We start from the raw sequence: 24,088 nt of genomic DNA, 5'->3' as shown, positions 1-24,088 counted from the left end.
CCAAAAAATTGTCGATCAATGCGACGACACGTTCATGCCACATATCGTGGCACGTTCACCATGTCTGCCTATCTGATAGCAATTTATAATCAATAATCTTCTCTATACAGATTATCATGGATATAGATACGCCAGCCGCAAATACGTCAACCGCTCGCGCGGCTACGAATGTGCCACGTAACGGGCCTACACCAGCGCCCCGGACGGTGGTTGCAACAGCATCGGCCGCTGCACCGGTAACCACGGCAGCAACCGCATCGGCACCAACGCCGGCATCTGTACCGGCAACCGCGCCTGCAGCGGTCCTTCTATCAGCACCTCGTGGTGGCACTCGACCACCACCACCCCCATCACGGACCACGGAGACCCTAAGGTGCCCCATCTGTCGGCGCCCACATCGTCTGCACCATTGTGGCATATTTAGGGGTATGCGACCCGTGCAACGGCAGCAAGTTGCCCAGGCCCACGGGCATTGCCAGAACTGCCTGTCACATACCCATGGGACTGCAGCGTGTGAGTCACGAGGGCTCTGCCAAATCTGCCACAGGCCGCATCACACGCTGCTACATCGCAGCGCCGTACGCGAATTGAATCGGCCACCCATCCAGCGTGGCCGCATACCCCGCTTCCAATCCGCAGCTCGTGGCGCACCCCAGCGAAGCGGAACCTCGTTGCGGCGCCGGCAGGCTGCACCCCCACCTCGTCGATCTACGGGGCTGAGCAGCGTGGTGGCAGCGCTGCAACAGCTCCAGCGCCTTCTAGGCTAAACAGTCGTTTAGGGGGGCCTGGATGGTTAAATGAGCTTCTGCGCGGGTTATACAACTGCGGTTTCAAGTTACAAGCTCTATACCAGAATCCTTTGACGTATAAAAAGGTCCAAAAAATATATATATCTTATAAATTTTACATCATAAATAATTTATAAGTCCGCGACTTATACTTATAAATAAAAATTGTAAAAAGATTAATCTTTTTGTCTTCATTATATTTGTTAATAAAATTATTTTTATCTTTTATTGTACTATATAACAATCAATTAAAGTATAAAAACTACTTGTTTAGATCATAAACATTCCAAGAAAAATTGATTTAGTTTTTTTTTTTTTCGTTGGAAGGAAGTTTAATAAGTGTTTATCAATAATTGAAAATAAAAATCATAGAACAAATTGTAATTTAATGAGCAATAAAAAAACGGTGTTGATTTTATAAATTCGAGAAAGGATCATTTTTGTAGCGAATTTAATTTCCTACAAAACCATACCAAGGGTTTTTTATATTTGGTATTTTAAATTATATATAACCAAAAAATGAATGAAAAAAAGTATTTTTTGACGAAAATTCTTATTTTTGCGAGCGCTAACTGAAAAATGAAGATAAAGAGCTTAAATTTTGACACAATTTTTTTTTGTGACTTTCAACGAAATTTTGATATGGGACCGAAAAAAAAAATATTGTATTTATTTGCACCTTTTTTTGTGCTGTTTTTTTTCTTTCGGCACTGCACTTTTAATGTGTATGTGTCCTTAGTCGCTAATGCTTTTTGTATTGTTAAGGTTTAATTGTATTATCCTTTTAATAATAATGTCTATGTGTGTCACTTTACTTTTATTTCTTTTTTGTCAGTATATAATACTTAAATTTTTTTTGTTCGGTTAATTTCCCATAGTGCTTTTCCCTAAGGTTTGAAGGACCATGAATACTTTATGTATATTTCACCAACCGAAAATAACAAAACTACCTTTTTTGGTTTTTCAACGAAGGTATAGAAAAATAAAATTTTATTAAAAGAGAGGCACGCACAACTTTTATAAAAATTTTTAAATGACAACGGAAAATATCAATTTCTAAAATCGATGTGGCGAAAAAAAGAGATCGAGCGCGAGTTAGCGACGCAGAAAATAACCTAAATAAATATCGCACTTAACCTAAACAAACATGAAAATTCCCGAATCCAAAGTGCAGCAGGCAAGAAATCGTAAACATGAGACCACAAATCGCTGTTCTGACCACAGTGCTCACTGAAACACAACAGAGATTGAATTCGTTCGAAACCTAACGTCACAGTCACCAACTAACACCAGGACTGTACACCAAACTTCATAGACGAATCACAAATAAACCTAGAAATCTTCAAAACCTTACCAGTCTTCACAGACGATATGAACCATTATATGTGATGGAGAAAACGGGCCTGGACGCTCATGGAGAACATCAAAAATTACACTACTACACCCACGTACTATACAGCACTCTCGATTGTACATTCCAAAATTCAAGGAGAGGGGCCCGATATTTTAATAAACCACAATACCAAATTCAACTTTTATTCCATAATAAACCGCCTCGATTACACTTATGCGGATCAGAAACCTCTGTAAGTTTTGTTCGAAGCAATGAAAAGAACAAAACGAGGAAGAAGGTCTCTGGCAGAGTTCCATTGCGAAGTCAGCAAGTCACTTAATCTTGCACTTATTAAAATGGAGATGGATAACTCAGGAAATCCATCAGCTATGAAAGAATATGCGAAAGAGGAAGCTGTAAGAACATTCATTCTCGGTCTGAACAGCAAATATATCAGCGGAACCCTCTATAGCCACAATCCGAAGGACTTATAAACCGCTTACGCTATCGCAAGTATGATATACCACGATAATGTAAACTCACAATTCGACTTTCCGCAACAATGTAATAAAGGGTGATTTTTTAAGAGCTTGATAACTTTTTTTAAAAAAAAAACGCATAAAATTTGCAAAATCAAATCGGTTCTTTATTTGAAACGTTAGATTGGTTCATGACATTTACTTTTTGAAGATAATTTCATTTAAATGTTGACCGCGGCTGCGTCTTAGGTGGTCCATTCGGAAAGTCCAATTTTGGGCAACTTTTTCGAGCATTTCGGCCGGAATAGCCCGAATTTCTTCGGAAATGTTGTCTTCCAAAGCTGGAATAGTTGCTGGCTTATTTCTGTAGACTTTAGACTTGACGTAGCCCCACAAAAAATAGTCTAAAGGCGTTAAATCGCATGATCTTGGTGGCCAACTTACGGGTCCATTTCTTGAGATGAATTGTTGTCCGAAGTTTTCCCTCAAAATGGCCATAGAATCGCGAGCTGTGTGGCATGTAGCGCCATCTTGTTGAAACCACATGTCAACCAAGTTCAGTTCTTCCATTTTTGGCAACAAAAAGTTTGTTAGCATCGAACGATAGCGATCGCCATTCACCGTAACGTTGCGTCCAACAGCATCTTTGAAAAAATACGGTCCAATGATTCCACCAGCGTACAAACCACACCAAACAGTGCATTTTTCGGGATGCATGGGCAGTTCTTGAACGGCTTCTGGTTGCTCTTCACCCCAAATGCGGCAATTTTGCTTATTTACGTAGCCATTCAACCAGAAATGAGAAATGATATGTAGACCATAAATCGGACGTAAAGCGCGAAACACATTTCGAACCGAACACTGATTTTGGTAATAAAATTCAATGATTTGCAAGCGTTGCTCGTTAGTAAGTCTATTCATTATGAAATGTCAAAGCATACTGAGCATCTTTCTCTTTGACACCATGTCTGAAATCCCACGTGATCTGTCAAATACTAATGCATGAAAATCCTAACCTCAAAAAAATCACCCGTTACATACACTGCAGTACCAGCACCCAAGCAGAAGATACCACGAGGAACCACAAAGGTACAGACCGTGCAGGTACAATATAATCAAACTGCATCCAAGCAACAGCACCAACCAATGGACGCGGATTAATCACAGCAATACACGAGATCCGCAAATTACAATAGGAATCATCCTACACCACGACAAAACAGCTATAACCGTCAAATAAAAGAACTACCTCCAAATAATCCATAAAGAGAACGTAATACTTCATCTCGTAATTTCAACATACAGCAAAAAATACAGCGGGGAAACCAAACACGCGACGAAGAACTGCAATCGCTCGCACCAGAATATGAAAATGACGATTATGAAACAAGCAGCGTTTTTTTAGGCGCATTAACGATTTGCCGTGTCTGCAGCGCCATTGTAGGAATACAGGTAAACGTATTATAGCAGAAACAGTGGAGAACGTAGAATCGTGGCCCGTGTCAGCTGATACGACCTATCTTATGAGCGCGCAATGTAAGTGAACAGTGAACAGTGAAAAACGATACTCCCTTCTCTCTTTGACGTAGGATGCCGTGAGAATTCACGGCATTTGGATTTTTGCCGCAGAAACATGTCAGCTGATTGCTCTCTCACATCGCAGGGTTGCCAATATCGATATACTGTAGTAATTATCAACTTTTATAATTCAATCTGTTCAATATGTTTGAAATTTTCTTAAAATAACTCAAAATCTGAGTCGAATGCTATTATTTATAAAAATATAAACTATTTTTGATAGTTTGTTTTCAGTTTTGATATTTCATATTATAAAAAATTTTAATTGAAAACATAGAAGTGTACAAAACTATATATGCGTATTGAGCAATGGCAACATTGTTCAAATGTAAATAAGCGCCATTGAAACAAACGCCAAATGAAAAATTTATTTTATTGATTCAAAAAGGAAAATACGTGTGTGCAAATAAATAAACTATGGATGACGAAAAGTAAATAGCTTTAGTTGAATTATTTAACAAGAGCAGTCCACACTACAAGCAGCAATCGAGGAAAGATGCTTTGTGGGCTGAAATCGGGAGGGAGTTGAACGCAAGTGGTAAGTTGCTTTGTTATTCACAACTGTTTATGTTGTTAATAATAATTAATTATATTTATAAAGGAGAAATGTGTCGCCGTAGATGGCTAACACTTCGGGACCCGTACAGGAGGGAAGTGCGAAAGGCTAACGCCCCCTCAGGCAGCGGGATGGAGTTCCAAAGGCAGTGGCATTTGTTGGAGGCAATGAAGTTGCTTAAGCCACATATTGTACCACGACCGTAAGTTTTAGTATATTAATTGAATATACATACTTGTATTTGTAATAAAAACTTAAATTTACAGGGTTAGATTCTCATAAAATATTTGTGAAACCGCTGTCACTGATCAGGGTCAATTGCAATCACCAGCTGAAGAGGTGGAAGTGCCATCACCGTTATGACCCTTGTCGCCATTAAGCCCAATCACAATATCGCTGCCGTCGCCATCGCCGCCTTTCCCCGTGGCGCAAAGCGTACCATCCCCGACTCCTTCCACATCAACTTCGCTTCCCTCACCATCCTGCTCTACGCAGGTGGCTACCAAAAAGGATAGAAAGCGAGGGTCATCTGTGTTAACTACTAGCGAAGTTGACCAGAAAATGATTGAAACCATCGAGCTTTTTAAGAATAAATGGTCATCAACACAACCAACCCAGCAAACCCAACAACAACAATGTGCAAACCCGGCTGTGCAGTCGTTCAACACTTTAAGGTTGGTACGCAGCTCTCAAGTAATTGCTCAAGAAAAAAAAATACATTATTTCTCAAGTAATGTTGACAGCTAGTTACGCATTGTGAATGATCCACATTAGAAGAGCAAGAGAGAATAAACAAAGTAAACAAAGTAAACAAACTTTGTGCGTATGCGTATATATGTATGTGTATGGTAACACAAATATTTTCATTGAGATTTAAGGAATGTTGTTGATGATTGGTTGGTTTTATACAACATTTCAAAATGGAATATACTTTATAATAATGATTTCAACTAATTTAGGATGAATTTGACGATTATTTCGAATTTCCTTCAAGAAACAATTGTTGATTTGATGTTTCTTCGCAAAACCAGGTTTGCCATATTCACATTTTATTGAAAAAAAGTATTAAAAATTAGTACTAGATTTCTTGAGAGCTGCGTACTTTATCGCAGGAACGTTTCTGGACCGTTTCTTAAGTGTTTTTTTATATGAAGTTTTTACGTTTCTTGAGAGCTGCGTACTAAGCTTTAATCGTTTTCTTTTAAATAAAATGGCAATAGAGAAAATGTTGCAAGCTGGGTTTAAAGTACAGAGAAGAGCATAATATTAAATAAAACGTTAAATTAATTTAATATATAATATATAATTTAATAGAGAGTTAATTAATAGAGAGTTATGAAGTATTTATTTTTAAATTTTTATTTTAGTTTTATTTATATGTTGTTAAATAATTAATTTGTTATGTAAATAATTCTTAACATGTGCTTTTGTTTTTAATTAAAATAAATGTCTAAATTGCTCTGGAATGGTACAGATCCTTCATTTATAAAATAGTTAGCAAGTCTTTCCCGTAAGTTAAACGCATTTGAAGGACCTCTACGCACAGATGTTCGCATTGCTCGTAAAGGGTTGTTTTCATTTTCCCGGCGGCACTCACCGGCATGAACAATGTTATGTCCTTCCACTCGATCTACACAGTTCTTCGGACAATACCAACGACTATGATCGTTCAACATTATAAAATTGTGTAAGGCTATGCAAGCCAACACAATTTTTTCACAATTTTCTGGATTACATTCAATCGTTGTTTTCAAAATTCTCCACCGAGCAGTCAATATACTAAAGGAATTTTTTATGACTCTACGAGCGCATGGCAATCGATAATTGAAATTAGATTTGCTCCGGGAAACGGGCGCATTAAATCACTTCGTAATGGGAATGCAGCATCTCCAACGAAAAAGTAAGGAAAAGGTTCCGGTGACACGTCAGACAGTGACACAGGTGGTGGCAAAGGCAGAGTGTTTTGTATTAATGCATTACCAAATGGAGTAAGTCGAAAGATTCCTGCATAAATAATAACAGAAATGCATTATATGTACTAGAAAGTTAAACAATTTATTATACAGTACCTCCGTCACTTTGATTTCCATAGCTGCCAATAATAACTCCTGTGAACGTATATTTCGCATCACATACAGCCATTAAAACGATGCTAAAGAATTTTTTATAATTGTAGAACATCGAATTGGAATTGGCCGGGCACTTAATAGCAATGTGCTTACCATTAATTGCACCGACAAAATCTTTTGCAATGTCCTTGTATTGAGACTCTGTTGGCTCGCTTACCTAAATTGGGGAAAGTAGCTGTCAGATTACTTCACACGTCTCTAATATGATTTCGCGTACTGTTGACTTTCCTAACGTATAGCTCCATGCAATGCTCTGCACCGACACGCCCTGTGACAAATAGCTAACAATTGTAAGAAAAGTACATATGTATGTATATACATTAGGGTGTCCGTTATTTACCAAATTGATTATTTTTGACGAGACGCCCCCTAAACTTTTAGTTTTCCATCTAAAAAAAAATATCAGACCATAAAAAGCCCTTAATTTTCGTAATAAACCTTGCCCCAAACACGATACATTTCCCATTGAAATTACATGGGATTTTGCCACTTTTTACAAATATTTTTTTTCTCTGGAACTTTCTCGTTTGTAGGAATAAAAAAAGTCATATTCTTATACAGAATTGAATGCTCTACAAAAAACGTCGAACAAAACAATTTGTATTTGTAAAAAGTGGCAAAAGCCCATGTAATTTCAATGGGAAATATATCGTGTTTGGGGCAAGGTTTATTATGAAAATTAAGGGCTTTTTATGGTCTGATATTTTTTTTTAGATGGAAAACTAAAAGTTTAAGGGGCGTCTCGTCAAAAATAGTCAATTTGGTAAATAACGGTACACCCTAACATACATGCATACGAATATTCAATTCCAATCCGTTGCCTTGGCTTTTTCAAGGATTTCCATACCAAATTCAGAAGCAAATTATAGACGTCCGGCCCCAGGGCGAATTTTGTACCTTCTCTTTCGTTTTTTGTTTTTATACTGTTTATATAAAGATAACAATTCGCATAAACTTAAAAGCATTTCACCACTATTGTCAACATCCATATTGCTGCTGACACAATTTTTAGAATTGTATGAAATGTAAAAAAAAGAGAACAGCTGATTTCTGCGTTTTTCCTACGTGCTTAACTGTTCACACATTTTGCTCGATAAGGAAGGAAGGGAGTAGCGGTTTTGACTGGTTCTGTTATTAACATCCTCATTGACACTGTAGCAACAAACAATTATATAAACACAAAATGTAAAATAGGTTAGCCCATTCAAATTAAACCTGTAAAAGTAAAAGCTCTTCATGGTTGCTCCATAACAAAATTAAAAAAAAATAATGTTATTATTTTAGTTAGAGCATAATCTCACATTTTTTGAACCAGATGCATTAGAAGAACAGGGTCTTAGGAAAATTAAAGCCGAGATTAACCTTTTCGAGTATAAGCTCAGTTATAAATAGGGCCAAAAAAGAAAGGGAAATTAAAAAAAAAAAAATTATACAGTAAGCAATGAAAACTATAGATTTGAAATTGAAAAAATAATGCTACAAAATGAAGGTACTAACTCAATATTACCATTTACTACCACTGTACAAAAACAACACACTAATGATGCCGCAGCCACCGTATTCTCCAGATCTGGCCCCGTGTGACTTTTTCTTGTTCCCTAAACTGAAGAGGCCCATGAAAGGACGACGTTATGACGTTACGAGGTAAAGACGGCATCGAAGGAGGAGCTGAAGAAGATAAAAAAATGATTTTTTGAAGTGCTTCGAAGATTGGAAAAACCGTTGGCACAAGTGTATAATATCTCATGGGGATTACATTGAAGGGGACAAAATAGATATTCATGAATAAATAAATAATTTTGAAAAAACACAAAATTCGCGATACTTTTTGAACACACCTCGTACGTCTAATTACACTGGATCACAAATTTGAATTTGTTTTTTGTTCCACGGATGCCACTATCCAATTTGTATGTGAAATGGCTCGCTGATTTCGAAAATCGAGTATTTTTTTTTTTATGGATACGTTTTTGAGATATTTGCAATTTACCATTATTCGACAAAAAAAAAGGTGTCTTCATTTAATCATTTATATCTCACTGACCAGTTGATACTGCAAATTATAGAAAATAAAAGTGAATGAAATTTCCTAAAAATATTGTCTACTCCATTTTTCCATAGGCCTTATAATTTCTGAGAAATTAATTAATCACTTCGTGTTTTTAAATTTTTTTATGAAAAAATTAAAAAAAATAAACTTTGGCAAGGAAAAAATTTTAAAACAAAAGATATTTTTTAAATTTTATTTTATTTTATATGAAGTCCTGTTTCTTTATAAAAAACTAAGCTACCAACGAACAAAATCCATGGATAAATAGGAAAGTTGTACATGATCAAATAAATATATCCAAGTCGCGCAAAGTCAATGTATACGTATATGCGTATGTAGTGTGTAAAGTAGGGGTGGGATTGTTTTCGAATATCATTAGAATAAACTAATAACGCTATTCGTTTAAAAAAACCAAATAATACTTTTAGAACAGTAATACTCAAATACTGTTGTAGTAGGTAGTTTGCATCGAAAGCATGAGGTGTCAGGTTCGAAACCCCTGTAGTCATGTTAATTCGCTTAACATGTGTGTAGGTATACAGGCAGATTTTCGAAGGGTAATTAGTTGCGGAAAATTCCTAATGCAAATAAATTTAATTCAAACATGCATACCTACATGCACACACACATATCCTGGTAAATTCATTAATTTTTTTAAGGCCAACATCAACAGCAGGTAGTATTTTCTCTTCCCGGCTAGTTAATACTAAGGAACTTTTTTGTTTAGGTAGGTTTTGCCTTTTTTTTCGCTATTTTTTAAAAATAAAATGAGTAAACGTAGGCGAGAATTTGAGTGTACCAACGATCCGGATATGTTCTGTTACATAAGCGGTGAATATACTATTGTACGGCATCGGAGGCAGTTTAGAGATTCGATCCAATCTACATATTCAAAATATTTTGGTATTGAGCCTAAAAATGTTGATAAACCATGGACTCCGAATATTTTGTGTTCCTTGTGTCCAATAATATTGGTTCAATGGGAATCAGGATCAACAAAGTACGTATTAAAATTATGAAACTATGCTTCTTTTTATTTAATAGTAGTTTTTAATTTTTTTCTTTTTCAGGCGATACATGAAATTTAATATACCAATGATATGGCGAGAACCTACATGACACTCAGAAGATTGTTATATTTGTATGACAAAAGTACTTGGCTTTGGAAAATCAAGAAAAGTGATTTATGCTAACGTACCTACCGTTTCATTCCCAGTTCCACATTCAGCTGAAGTTGCGTATCCAGTTTCGTTGTCAACAGCAGTATCTAAAAGATCATCTGAATATGGGAAATCAAGTTGTAATGAATTTTTAATGGAAAACGAGAGAAACGTTCTATCACAAGCGCAACTAAACGATTGGATTAGAGATTTGGAATTATCCAAGGAAAAAGCTGAGCTACATGTCTCTCGTATACAACAATTTCAATTCGTGTCACCCCATGTTAAGGTGACATATTATAGAAGTCGTCACGAACCATTTGCCAAACACTATACGAAGGAAGACAATGTATGCTATTGCAAAGACATTCCAGGATTATTCAAAAAGTTTGGTCAACCATATGATTCCGAGGAGTGGCGATTGTTCATAGACAGCAATAAACTGAGCTTGAAGGCCGTATTACTGCATAATGGCAACAAAAAGCCCTCTATCCCGATCGCGCATGCAGTAAACACGAAGGAAACATACGAGGTAATGGAGAAATTGTTAAAATTCATCAAATATGAAGTGCATGATTGGAAAATATGTGCCGATCTTAAAGTCGTTGGAATGTTATGCGGTCTACAAAGTGGCTACACAAAACACTGCTGCTTTCTCTGCAAATGGGATAGCCGAGCTCGTAAAGACCACTATTGCCTTAAGGATTGGCCGGAAAGAGTTGAATTTACAATTGGTGTGGATAATATCAAATACGTCCCACTTGTAAAGAAGGAAAAAATCATTCTTCCGCCATTGCACATCAAGCTCGTCCTCATTAAAAATTTTGTTAAGGCGTTGGACAAAGAAGGCAAAGGATTCAATTATTTACAAAATTTGTTCCCAAATATTTCCCAGGCCAAGATAAAAGAAGGTATATTTGTTGGACCCCAAATAAAAAAGTTGATAAATAATGACCAATTGAAAGGACTATTGTCACCAGTTGAGGCAGCAGCGTGAGATTCCTTCGAAATGGTCGTTTCTTCTTTTCTCGGTAAACACAAAAGTCCAAACTACGAGAAGATAGTGAGCGACCTAATCAAAAATTATGCAGAAATGGGTGATTATTCAAAACTTATTTAATTGAATTATATACAATTTTATAATTTACTTATTTACATTTTCTTTTTTCTCCAGGCGTAAATATGTCTTTAAAAATTCATTTTCTGCATTCCCATTTAAGTTTTTTTCCGGCAAATCTCGGAGACGAAAGTGACGAGCATGGCGAAAGGTTTCACCAGCAAATGAAATTAATTGAGAATCGATACCAAGGTTTCTGGGACGTCGGTATGATGGGTTACTACTGTTGGTTTCTCATACGAGAAATCGATCCTAAACTAAATAAACGACAAAACAAAACACATAATCATTTCGACTATAATGTAAGAACATCAACTTAAAACAAAAATAACACAATGCAATGAATTAAAACTGGCTCATTTATCATTCGATGAATAATATACCACGGACATCCCAAAAGACTGATGCCCTAACCTTGACAGCCGATTTTTTTGTCTTTCCACGCTTGAGAACCGTTTCTTAATTTGCCGTCCACCAGGCTGACAATCGATTGGACTCGATTGATTTCACTGATGCACAACCCAAATTCAATAGTATTTTTACCCCAAAAACCAATTCTTTCTTAACGCACGAAATGCTTTTTGATTAATTTTTTTGTAAACTAACACAAGTTGCTTCACCAAAAATGCGATTATTCCTTAAATAATATTTATAATCTAACTAATAGAAGTCATATAGATGATATTAGTAGTACTACCTATGTATCAGCCACAGTAAAACGTAGGCGGCTCCTCTAGTAGTATATGTCAGATCTTAAATTATGGTAATCACTGTAAAAGCATTAAATCAAATACGTGTACCAAGCGACAATTCTCGTCTCTGCACTCTAACGGTTGTTTATTGGTACGCTTTGTTCCATCTATTCGCCAGATGGTCAGGATAGTTCGATGCGAATATGAGAAAGAGATGTTGCGTGAGGTTAGAGGTTTGAGAGAGAGATACGCACTACGATTGTTGTGCGTGTATGCTTGAGCCACTGCGAGAGACAGAGATACCAGTCGTTTCGTTGCCACATTTGCTGGCGAGCATTTTCGGTATGCTAGAATGCTGGCGGGCAGTCTCAAGTTGGCAGTGGCGTGAGCAAGTATATTCGCCGTATACAATCTGTGCAAGTAAAGATGGAAAATCCTAACGAGAATCCGACATCAGAAGTGGGATCAGTGCCAACTCCTGCATTTTCTGAAGATCAGTGGCGTACTATTATGGAACTGCAAAATCGCAATTTCGTCGAGATGTGCAAAGCTATGCAAGCGTCTGTGCGTCCACAAAATCAAGTGGTTTTGCCAAAATTTAACCCAGATGTAACTGGAGCTGATGCGACTCAATGGTATGCAACGGCAACCATTATTATGGACGAACAGCAGATTGATGGCAGCGCACTTATCATGATGTTGAGTAGCTGCATGCAGGGCAGTGCTTCAGCGTGACTTGCACAGATCACATTAATTGGGAGCAGTTTAAAGAACTGTTTATACAGCGTTTCGAGATTAAGGAAACGCCGGCAGCTATGTTCCTGAATCTGCTGAACAGCCGTCCAGCCCACAATGAGTGCCCTGCAGTGTACGCAAGCCGTATGGTGACGTCATTGACCACAAAATGGCGCAATATGAACGCCGAGGAAATAGCTGTATCCACGGTACTTGCGCATATGGCCGATTTTGACAACCGTTTGCAGCGCATGGTGTTTTCGTCAAATGTACAAACTAAAAGTCAACTCCAGATGGAACTGAAAGCATTTACATTTGACAAAAAGCGGAGTGCTGGAAGTACTGATGGTAATAGCGGCGACAGCAAGCGCGCCAAAATTGTGTGCCACTTATGCAAGAAACCAGGACATAAAATGGCGGAGTGTAAATCAAAGCGGTCTGGATCGAAGAACGACAGCATTGCGAATTACAAAATGTGACCTGTTACCGGTGTGGACAACTTGGGCATCTTGCGAATCGGTGCACGAACAATGCAGCTAAATCTGGAGCAGTTACTGAGAAGAAATGTAACCAATGTTTTGTGGCTGAGCCAAAAGGAGTTTTAACACACCAGGGTGAGATCTTTCCTATTTGTTTTGACTCTGGAGCAGAATGCTCGCTTATTCGAAGTAGTATTGCCGGAGGATGGAGTCATGTGTAGAAGTTCACGCAAGTGAGGAAAGTTCTCTGATTGCCATTCACTTGGGAGTGGCCAGAAACGATTCTTTTACATGTGACTCAAGCAGCTCACGACTTCCGGTCTTTGACCAAGTATCCTCTGGGTAGCCTAAGAACATCCGTTTGAAGGCGAGCTAACGTGAGAAGGCGAAGCATCCCCTGCATAGGGTTGTGCGCTGGGTTTGGGACCCGCCACGTAAAAAAACACCCCCAGTGAATAGTCATAACCAGCCTCGGATGAGAGACCCCCCTTTTGATGACGACCATGGCAAACGAAATAAGGACTACGAATTGAGGGCATGCACCTGGAATGTCCGGTCCCTTAATTGGGAAGGTGCCGCTGCCCAGCTGGTTGATGTCCTCGTGAAAACAAAGGCTGACATCACCGCCGTCCAAGAAATGCGATGGACGGGACAAGGACAGAGACGAGTAGGTCCTTGTGACATTTACTACAGTGGCCATATAAAGGAGCGCAAGTTTGGTGTGGGATTCGTGGTGGGAGAGAGACTCCGTCGCCGAGTACTATCATTCACTGCGGTGAATGAACGTCTAGCCACAATCCGCATCAAAGCGAGGTTCTTCAACATATCGCTGATTTGCGCCCACGCCCCGACGGAAGAGAAGGACGATGTGACCAAAGATGCCTTTTATGAGTGCTTGGAGCGCACTTATGTGAGATGCCCCCGTCACGATGTAAAAATCGTGCTTGGCGACTTCAACGCCAGGGTGGGCAAAGAAGGTATCTTTGGTACTACGGTCGGTAAATTCAGCCTCCACGACGAAACTTCCCCAAATGGGTTGAGGCTGATCGACTTCGCCGGGGCCCGAAATATGGTTATCTGTAGTACTAGATTCCAGCATAAGAAGATCCATCAAGCTACCTGGCTGTCTCCGGATCGAAAAACTACCAACCAGATCGATCATGTTGTGATAGACGGAAGACACGTCTCCAGTGTTTTAGATGTGCGTGCGCTCCGAGGTCCTAACATCGACTCGGACCACTATCTTGTTGCAGCTAAGATTCGCACCCGCCTCTGTGCAGCAAAAAACGCACGCCAACAAACACAAGGAAGGTTCGACGTTGAGAAGCTGCAATCACAACATACAGCCGAACGATTCTCTACTCGGCTTGCACTCGGAGAGCACTCGTCAACAACTCGGTATAAGGGAACTGTGGGACGGCATTTCAAACTCTTTACGTACAGCTGCAACCGAAACCATTGGTTTTCGGAAAGTGCAAAAGAACAGCTGGTACGACGAGGAGTGCCGTGTCGCAGCAGAGAGAAAACAGGCTGCCTACCTCGCAACGTTACGATCGACCACAACACGTGCGGGATGGGATAGATACCGAGAGTTGAAGAGGGAAGCGAGACGCATTTGCAGACAGAAGAAGAAAGAGGCCGAAATGCGTGAGTACGAACAGCTCGATAAGCTGGCCGACAGGGGTAATGCTCGAAAATTCTACGAAAAGATGCGGCGACTTACAGAAGGTTTCAAGACCGGAGCATACTCCTGTAGAACCCCCCAAGGTGATCTAGTTACCGATGCCCAGAGCATACTTAAATTATGGAGGGAACACTTCTCCAACCTGCTGAATGGCAGTGATAGCACAACACCGGGAGAAGGCGAACCCGATTCCCCAATCGATGACGATGGAGCAGACGTTCCATTGCCCGATCATGAAGAAGTTCGAATAGCAATTGCTCGCCTGAAAAACAGCAAAGCGGCAGGGGCCGATGGATTGCCGGCCGAGCTATTCAAACACGGCGGCGAAGAACTGATAAGGAGCATGCATCAACTTCTTTGTAAAATATGGTCGGACGAAAGCATGCCCAACGATTGGAATCTAAGTGTGCTCTGCCCAATCCATAAAAAAGGAGACCCCACAATCTGCGCCAACTACCGTGGGATAAGCCTCCTCAACATCGCATATAAGGTTCTGACGAGCGTATTGTGTGAAAGATTAAAGCCCACCGTCAACAAACTGATTGGACCTTATCAGTGTGGCTTCAGACCTGGTAAATCAACAACCGACCAGATATTCACCATGCGCCAAATCTTGGAAAAGACCCGTGAAAGGAGAATCGACACTCACCACCTATTCGTCGATTTCAAAGCTGCTTTTGACAGCACGAAAAGGAGCTGCCTTTATGCCGCGATGTCTGAATTTGGTATCCCCGCAAAACTAATACGGCTGTGTAAACTGACGTTGAGCAACACGAAAAGCTCCGTCAGGATCGGGAAGGACAAGGCGATTCCCTATCGTGCGACTTTTTCAACCTGCTTCTGGAGAAAATAGTTCGAGCTGCAGAACTCAACAGAGAAGGTACCATCTTCTATAAGAGTGTACAACTGCTGGCGTATGCCGATGATATTGATATCATAGGCCTCAACACCCGCGCCGTTAGTTCTGCTTTCTCCAGACTGGACAAGGAAGCAAAAGAAATGGGTCTGGCAGTGAACAAGGGCAAGACGAAATATCTCCTGTCATCAAACAAACAGTCGTCGCACTCGCGACTTGGCACTCACGTCACTGTTGACAGTCATAACTTTGAAGTTGTAGATAATTTCGTCTATCTTGGAACCAGCGTAAACACCACCAACAACGTCAGCCTAGAAATCCAACGCAGGATAACTCTTGCCAACAGGTGCTACTTCGGACTAAGTAGGCAATTGAGAAGCAAAGTCCTCTCTCGACAAACAAAAACCAAACTCTATAAGTCACTCATAATTCCCGTCCTGCTATATGGTGCAGAGGCCTGGACGATGTCAACAACAGATGAGTCGACGTTGCGAGTTTTCGAGAGAAAAGTTCTGCGAAAGATTTATGGTCCTTTGCGCGTTGGCCACGGCGAATATCGCATTCGATGGAACGATGAGCTGTACGAGATATACGACGACATTGACATAGTTCAGCGAATTAAAAGACAGCGGCTACGCTGGCTAGGTCATGTTGTCCGGATGGACGAAAACACTCCAGCTCTGAAAGTATTCGACGCAGTACCCGCCGCGGGAAGCAGAGGAAGAGGAAGACCTCCACTCCGGTGGAAGGACCAAGTGGAGAAGGACCTGGCCTCGCTTGGAATATCCAATTGGCGCCACGTAGCGAAAAGAAGAAACGACTGGCGCGCTGTTGTTGACTCGGCTATAATCGCATAAGCGGTGTCTACGCCAATTAAGAAGAAGAAGATTGCCGATAAATTTGATGGCAAACTTATTAATAATATTGTCATAATACGAGGTATTGGCGACGCTGGCATTTCCAGTAAGCTACAAAAACTATCTAGATGTATTATTAATGGAAATATTGTAGAAATACTGTTTCACGTCATAGCAGATAAGCATCTCACAAATGATATTGTAATTGGTAGGGAAATCCTTAGTCAAGGATACGAAATCATCTTGACACTTGATAAATTTGAATTTGTTAAGTCCAAATCTGTAAACGTCTGTAAGGTATCTGAGCCATCTGCATTGTTACTTGGTGTTGGAACATGGCGTGTGGCGCTCTTGACGGGACTATGCTCTTAATCAAAAGGAAATTATAGTGACGATAACTAGAGTCGAATTTTGAATTGCTGAAAAGCAAATGAAATGAATTAAATGTTAAAATTAATTTGATTATATAATGAGAATAAGAATTGAAATTTGTTTATAATGTTGTGTAGAATGTAAAATAATGAAAGATTATAAAATAAGAGAAAATGTTAAGCGTAAGGTAATGTATCGAATAAATAAATGGTATTTGAAATTGATGAGAAAAAGAAAAAAATAAATAAAAATAAGCTATAATCACGGATTTATAAGTCATATTTGTAACATTAAGATTACAGTACACGAGGACGTGTAATTGTCAGAATGGCCGTGTCAGATCTTAAATTATGGTAATCACTGTAAAAGCTTTAAATCAAATACGTGTACCAAGCGACAATTCTCGTCTCTGCACTCTAACGGTTGTTTATTGGTACGCTTTGTTCCATCTATTCGGCAGATGGTCAGGATAGTTCGATGCGAATATGAGAAAGAGATGTTGCGTGAGGTTAGAGGTTTGAAAGAGAGATACGCACTACGATTGTTGTGCGTGTATGCTTGAGCCACTGCGAGAGACAGAGATACCAGTAGTTTCGTTGCAACACTTGCTGGCGAGCATTTTCGGTATGCTAGAATGCTGGCGGGCAGTCTCAAGTTGGCAGTAGCGTGAGCAAGTATATTCGCCGTATACAATCTGTGCAAGTAAAGATGGAAAATCCTAACGAGAATCCGACATATATAAAAATGAGCTGAAGTTGGATTTTTATCTGTTCGCTATAGCTGACTAAACGTTTATACGCATTTCTTTAATTTAGCCGAGGCTTACTTTCGCTGCAGTGTCTTGTCCCATTGATGGGTTTCCTTTTGCAAAGGTGTGCGTTATTAAACACATAATAACAAGTCCGTTCTTTTCGAATGTAACTTTATTAATTAATTACAATTTCCAATCCTTACAGCTAGGAAGTTAACATAATGTATGTGAGCTTAAAACTAATGAGTGCAAATGTTAATTGCTGTTGTTATTATTATTTAAGGAAAGAGAGAATGTAGTTTAAGAAAGATCAATTAGCAAGTATGGAAATTATGAAATGAGAAAAAGAGATATGAGTGGATAAGTAAGACAGGTAAAGAAAGAATGAAGAGAGAAGTGTATGTTGTTGGTAGTGGGAGTATTGGTATATTACTCCTCCCCCCTTAAGACATATGCGACCTCGCAAATTAATATTACATTATTACTTAATAAATACAATAAATATTTCTTAATATTATTAAATTAGTAATTACTTATTTTTGAAACTCATATCGTCTTTTTAATTGTGTCTTATAATATTTTGTTTTGCGATTGTTTGAAATGTCGGTAACATAATTTCCATTTCTATTATATTCAACCAGTTTTTTGTATTTAGGTTTATTTTTAGGAATTTGTCTATTAAGCACAATATTATTTACCAATTCCTTTGGTTCATGATCTCTATTTTTATTCAATTTCTCAATCCTTTCAACTTTCTGTTTTTCGTACAATTTACTTAGCTCTTCAATGGACTCTTTATCAAAATTTTTTATTATAAAATCAATGGGTTTCATTTTTGTTGTTGTATGAATTGTATTATTATAGCAATTGAAAATTTTAAAAAGTTTTTCTTCCAAAGTTAAATCTCTATTTTCTTTGTCGGCCTCCATTAACCTTAGATGCTCATTTAAAGTTCCGTGTAGTCGTTCTACGTCTGAGTTTCCAGTTTTTAAATACGCTGTAGTAGTATGCATTTGGATATCTTGTTCTTTTAAAAACAAACGTACTGCACTGTGTAGAATGCACCTATCGTTGTCAAACACAATTTTATTCATTTTACCTAAATATTGAATTCGCTCTTTTATAGCTGCTAAAATTGCTATCCAATTTCTATCATTAAGCTTATGAAAAGTGGCATACTTAGAAAATTTGTCGATAGTTGTAAGGTACATTATATTTCTGCTTGGAAACCAAATGTCTATATGAACTATGTCATTAAAATGAGTGGGCGTTTCTGTAACTTGATATGGCATTTTAACTGGTTTTCTATCAAATTTAGCTATTTGGCAAATTGAGCAATTATTTATTACGTGAGTTATTAGTTTATATAATTTAGGATAAAAGTATTTATTTTTCAATTCAAGGAAAACTTCTTGTATACCCCTATGATTATTACGGAGATGCTCATTTTCTATGATTGTTAATATTTCGTTCTTATCGGTAATTTCATTTAATTTAATATTTGATTTATATAGTTTAAGGTTGCTATTTTCAAAGAAATTTACATACAAATATTGGAATTTTACAAAAAGTTCATTATTTTCACAAAAAATACATATAACGCCCTTGTTTATGAGACATTTCTCTAAAATACTTTTTAGGTCAGAATGTTGAGTCACTATTATGTGAGTTTGACACTTTTTATTAACGATTTTTAAATATATTTTTTCCTCTTGGCCATATTTCAAGTAGATTTGGTTCTTATAGCAATTGATACTCCTTTCCGTAATAAATATATATTTTAAATTATCTTCTAACGCGCTGTGTACAGTTGCATCTAATGATGTAGGACTATGGTATGCTACTTTTTTACTTTCAATTTTACTATTTCCAAAATTATTGTATATATCTCTATCTAAGAAATTTTCATTATTTGAAACAAAGTATCTGCTTAATTAGTTCGGAAATGTTTCACAGACCATACCATGGCTAAGGCTTCTTTCTCAATAGTAGAGTAACGAATTTCGTGATCCGACAGGGTACGAGAAGCGTAGCATATTGGGTGACTATTTTGACTCAAAACAGAGCCAACAGCGAATTGCGAAGCATCGGTGGTGAGTATGAATTTTTTACTAAAATCTGGCGGTTGCAAGACAGGTTCACTGGTTATAAGTTTTTTCAAGTTATTAAAAGAGTTTAAAAAATCAATATTTTGAAAATCTAAAATAGCATTTTTCTTTAAAAGTCTCACCATAGGATAAGCTACTTTTGCGTAGTCTCGTATGAATTTACGATAATATCCTGTCATGCCTAGGAATTGTTTTATTTCTTTAATACTAGTTGGCGGTTTCATAATTTCGATGGATTTTATCTTTGAGGGATCCGGCTTTATGCCTTCTCTGGACACGACATGTCCCAAAAGTTGTGTTTATAATTCAGCGAATTGGCATTTGTTAAATTGAATTTTTAAATTAGAAGCACGTTGGCTAAATGAGCACCTGACCCCCCTCTTAATATAATAAAACTACACCCCACACATACACACCACACTCAACACGACTACACCATCTACATCATCCACACATCACATTCCACATCTGCATCATATTCACATCCACACCTCACACTCAACACACCTGCACCATATACACCACACATGAGGACACCGCACATAATGAACAAAAGGGACTGAAAGTATTGAAGTATTGAAAACCTTTTTAATGGAAAGAATGTGTTCTTCAAAGCTTGTAGAAAATATTGATATGTCATCTAAATATACGACACAAATCTTGTTTATATGTTCTCTTAAAACATAGTTAATGAGCCTCTGAAATGTTGCAGGTGCTGTTTTGAGACCAAACGGCATTCTTGTGAATTCATAATGACCATCTGCCGTTGAAAAAGCTGTTTTGGCTCTATCATTAGGGTGTACCTCAATCTGGTGAAACCCCTTCGCCAGATCGATGGTGCTAAAATAACAACATTTTCCCAATTTGTCAAATATGTCCTGCATATTTGGAATTGGGAACTTATCATCGATTGTTTGCTCATTAAGCTTTCGATAATCAATAACTACACGCCATTGTGGTTTTCCGTTTTTATCAGCCTTTTTGGGTACAACCCATAATGGCGAATTGTAGGAACGATTATTTCCTGGGCTAACATATCTTTTATCTGCCTATCTACTTCTGCGCGATATACCACTGGATATCTATAAAGTCTATTGTAAATTGGAGTATCGCTTTTCGTTATTATTCTATGTCTAACATCCGTGTAAAAGGCAAATTTTCTCCTTCTTTGTAAAAAATGTCCTGATAGTTATTTAAAACCGTCTTTAAAACTTCCTCATCTTTTGGGTTTAAATGTTTGGCAAACTTTACCACTGAGTTTGCTTCTATTTCCTCTTCGCAACTAAGTACCTGTAAGCTTTGATTTGTTATATAGTCTTTTAGAGAAATTTCTTCTTCTTCACTAAAGTATATAGGCATTGTTGCATCGTCTGTTGTTATTTTCCTATTTTTGTAATCAATTATTGTATTTAAATCAAATAAAATATTATTCCCTATAATGCCGTCAAAATAATTGTGAAACGTGTATTCTATAAAATTCACAAAATAGTTAGTTTTATTAAATTCTTTAAAAAGTGGTACACGAAATTGATTGTTTGTTAAAATATATCTTCCCAAAACTTTTAATGACCTTATTGTTGGTTTTACTGCATATTGGGGTCTACATAACTTCGGATTTATTACACTAAATTCCGCTCCTGTATCTACAATGAATCTTAGTTTCCTTATATGCGTGTTTACAATTATATAGGGTAGTTTTCTTCGGCTACTAATTGAAAATTTCCAATTTCCATTGGTTCGACTGATGATTGGCCAGGAATATCATTATTCGGAAAAATATTATTATTTGTACCATGATTTTGATATTGATTTTGCGAAAAAAATTTTCGTCCACTATTTCGAATATTAGATGTAAACCTCGACTGTACCGAAGGGTTTGGGTATAAGTTATTATTATTCTGATGTTCATACTGCTGTCCATACTGGTGTTGATGTCGTTCATTATTTGTGCTATTGTTGTAGTAGCGTCCCCTGCTAACGCTATTATTGTGTTCACCACAGTTTTCGCATTTGTAATTTCGTCCAGTACTATTATTATTGTTGTAAAACTGATCTGCATTCGAATATTTATTTATTTGTTTGTTATTTTGTTGTTCATGTTTATTAGAATTAGTACAAAAATTTAATCGATTATTATATTTTAAATACCCATTTGATTTTATAATATCATACGCTTCTTTTAAATCTTTAGGATTTCGACTAACTATTATACTTTTAACTGGCTCTGGTAAACCGTACTTGAAAGAATTGAGGGCTATTCTACCATTACTTTCACAATTAATTCCATTTAACTTATTTTCACTAAAATATAATGCATTATTTAAACGACATAGTAAAATATTAAGTTTATTATAAAAATTTTCTATTGTTGAATCGCAACGACAAGACCTTATTTTATCGATTAATTCATCAACCGAATTCTTTTCTCCGTGGTTATCAATTAATACTTTTTTAATCAAAGGCCAAGTATCAACATTACCATTGATTAGTAATGATTGTCTTGCATTTCCAACAATTTTATCTTTTATATTTCCCATTAATAAAATTTTAAAATCTACTGGGAAAGACTCTAATATTGGGATCATAGAATCTATTCGTTCTATAAACCCTAACAAAGAATTTTCATTACCATCATATGGTAGTATGCTAGATAGATTTGTAGAAATAAGTTTGAATTTAGTATTAATATCTAAGTTGTCCATTTTGACTGTGAGTTTTTGTACAGTATTATCAAAAGTATTCCGGTGTGGTGTTGTTGTAATATTTATATTACAGCTGCTAATTCTTCTTCTTGTTGGCGTTTAGTTGTTGCAGTTGGATATGCAATTTTGTTGTTGAAATGTTGTTTTTATAAATACCTGTAGTAATGATGTTTTTTTTGTAGTCGAATGTTCTGGTCTGTCCAAAACGGCTTTTTTCCTTTTTCAAGGTGACCTTTTAGGTATTCAGAGAAAATGTCGTAAAATGTGGTAATGGTAAAGAAGGAATGAAGAGAGAAGTGTATGTTGTTGGTAGTGGGAGTATTGGTATATGACTATACAATGTCTCCATATAGTCTAGGTCTTCGAAACTTCTACTTTAACTCCAGCTTATTCCTCTTGTTCCGCGTGTAGCCTTATCTATTACTATATCCAATGTTAAGGGAATATTTTAGTCGAGAGTCAGAAATTTCAAGTAAAAAATGTAAATTAATATTTTAATATAAATTTTTTATTATTTTAACATTACAAGCATACATAACAAAATCTGAAAATAGGTACCGGGATCTAAATATACGGTTTCCTGGGGGCTTGAACAGTTTTGATTGGATTTAAACAATTCTTGGTCATAAGATGGCATACACTAAAGATATTAATTGTGCAAAGTTGTATCCAGTTATATTCATAGCTACTTGATTTGTGTACTGGAAACTGAACGAATCAAGTGAAATTCAAAATTGTGCTATATGGTGAGTAGGCATGGTTGTTGTCCGATTTCGTCCATTTTTACAATGTTACATAAGAATGTGAGAAAAATGTCACGTACTAAATTTTGTCGAAATCGGTCAGTCAGGTCGCGAGATATGGGATTACAACAAAATGTTGGCGGTGCCACACTCATCGTCTAATTTTCAAACCGGCTCCCATAAAGCTTTTTCATACCATCCTGGTGGTCTCTGGTGTATTTAGTTATTAATTTATCGTGCTTTTAGTAGAAATGAGGGGGATTATCCGCCGATTTCATTCACTTTGGTCGGTAGAAGTTCTTATAAGATTTATACTTAGCAAATTAGGTTGTTGTACTCGTAGCTTAAGTGGTTTAAGAGCTATGTACATTATTAGGCGGCGGGGCCACGCCTACTTTTACAAAAGGTTGTGCCCACAGGTGCCCTTAGCTACTGCCATTCCTTGTGCTTACAGCTTCATATCTTAATTGAGCGCTTAGTTATGGAACTTTATATATTTTCGATTAGTGGCGATTTGTGTTTGGACAGACAGACAATAAACCGAAATTCAACTTTTCTCTTCGTCCAGATCGTTTATACACATATACATACATATCTATATATAACCCTATATCTATCTCGCTTAGTTTTAAGTGATCCGTATAACCGTTAGGTGAACAAAACTCAAAAGATTGGGACGTGCCCATACAAATAATTTTAATCCTCCCAACAATCTGCAACTACCACATGTATAACTGTTCGGTGTTTTCTTTTTTTAATAATAAAAATTAAAATTTTGGGATATGGTTAGTTATGGACCTAGACAAGTCTATAAATAAGACTCTCTACCATCGTATAGGTGGTTTTATTCAATTAATAAGCTTTTACAAAGTACGTTAACCCACATCAGAGTAGACTGTCTTATTAAATCAATTATTTT

General features: G+C 37.3%; 2 protein-coding genes across 2 annotated transcripts in view; one reads left to right on the top strand and one right to left on the bottom strand.

The window, feature by feature from the left end:
• Nucleotides 1-24,088, bottom strand: part of LOC105224889 (ankyrin-3) — a 610,175-nt gene that overhangs the window by 349,575 nt on the left and 236,512 nt on the right. The window lies entirely within an intron of this gene.
• Nucleotides 12,698-13,096, top strand: LOC125779716 (uncharacterized). Its single transcript, XM_049460991.1, has one exon. The coding sequence runs from the start codon at nucleotides 12,698-12,700 to the stop codon at nucleotides 13,094-13,096; it is 399 nt and encodes a 132-aa protein (XP_049316948.1).

Source organism: Bactrocera dorsalis, chromosome 6 (genome assembly GCF_023373825.1).
Source record: "Bactrocera dorsalis isolate Fly_Bdor chromosome 6, ASM2337382v1, whole genome shotgun sequence".
NCBI lineage: Eukaryota > Metazoa > Arthropoda > Insecta > Diptera > Tephritidae > Bactrocera > Bactrocera dorsalis.
The sequence above is the reverse complement of the archived record's forward strand: the minus strand, read 5'-3'. Positions and strand labels throughout refer to the sequence as shown.

Bases quoted from the DNA above. Each gene is read 5' to 3' on its own strand.
- LOC125779716 (XM_049460991.1), top strand. From the start codon at position 12,698: ATGTTCCTGAATCTGCTGAACAGCCGTCCAGCCCACAATGAGTGCCCT.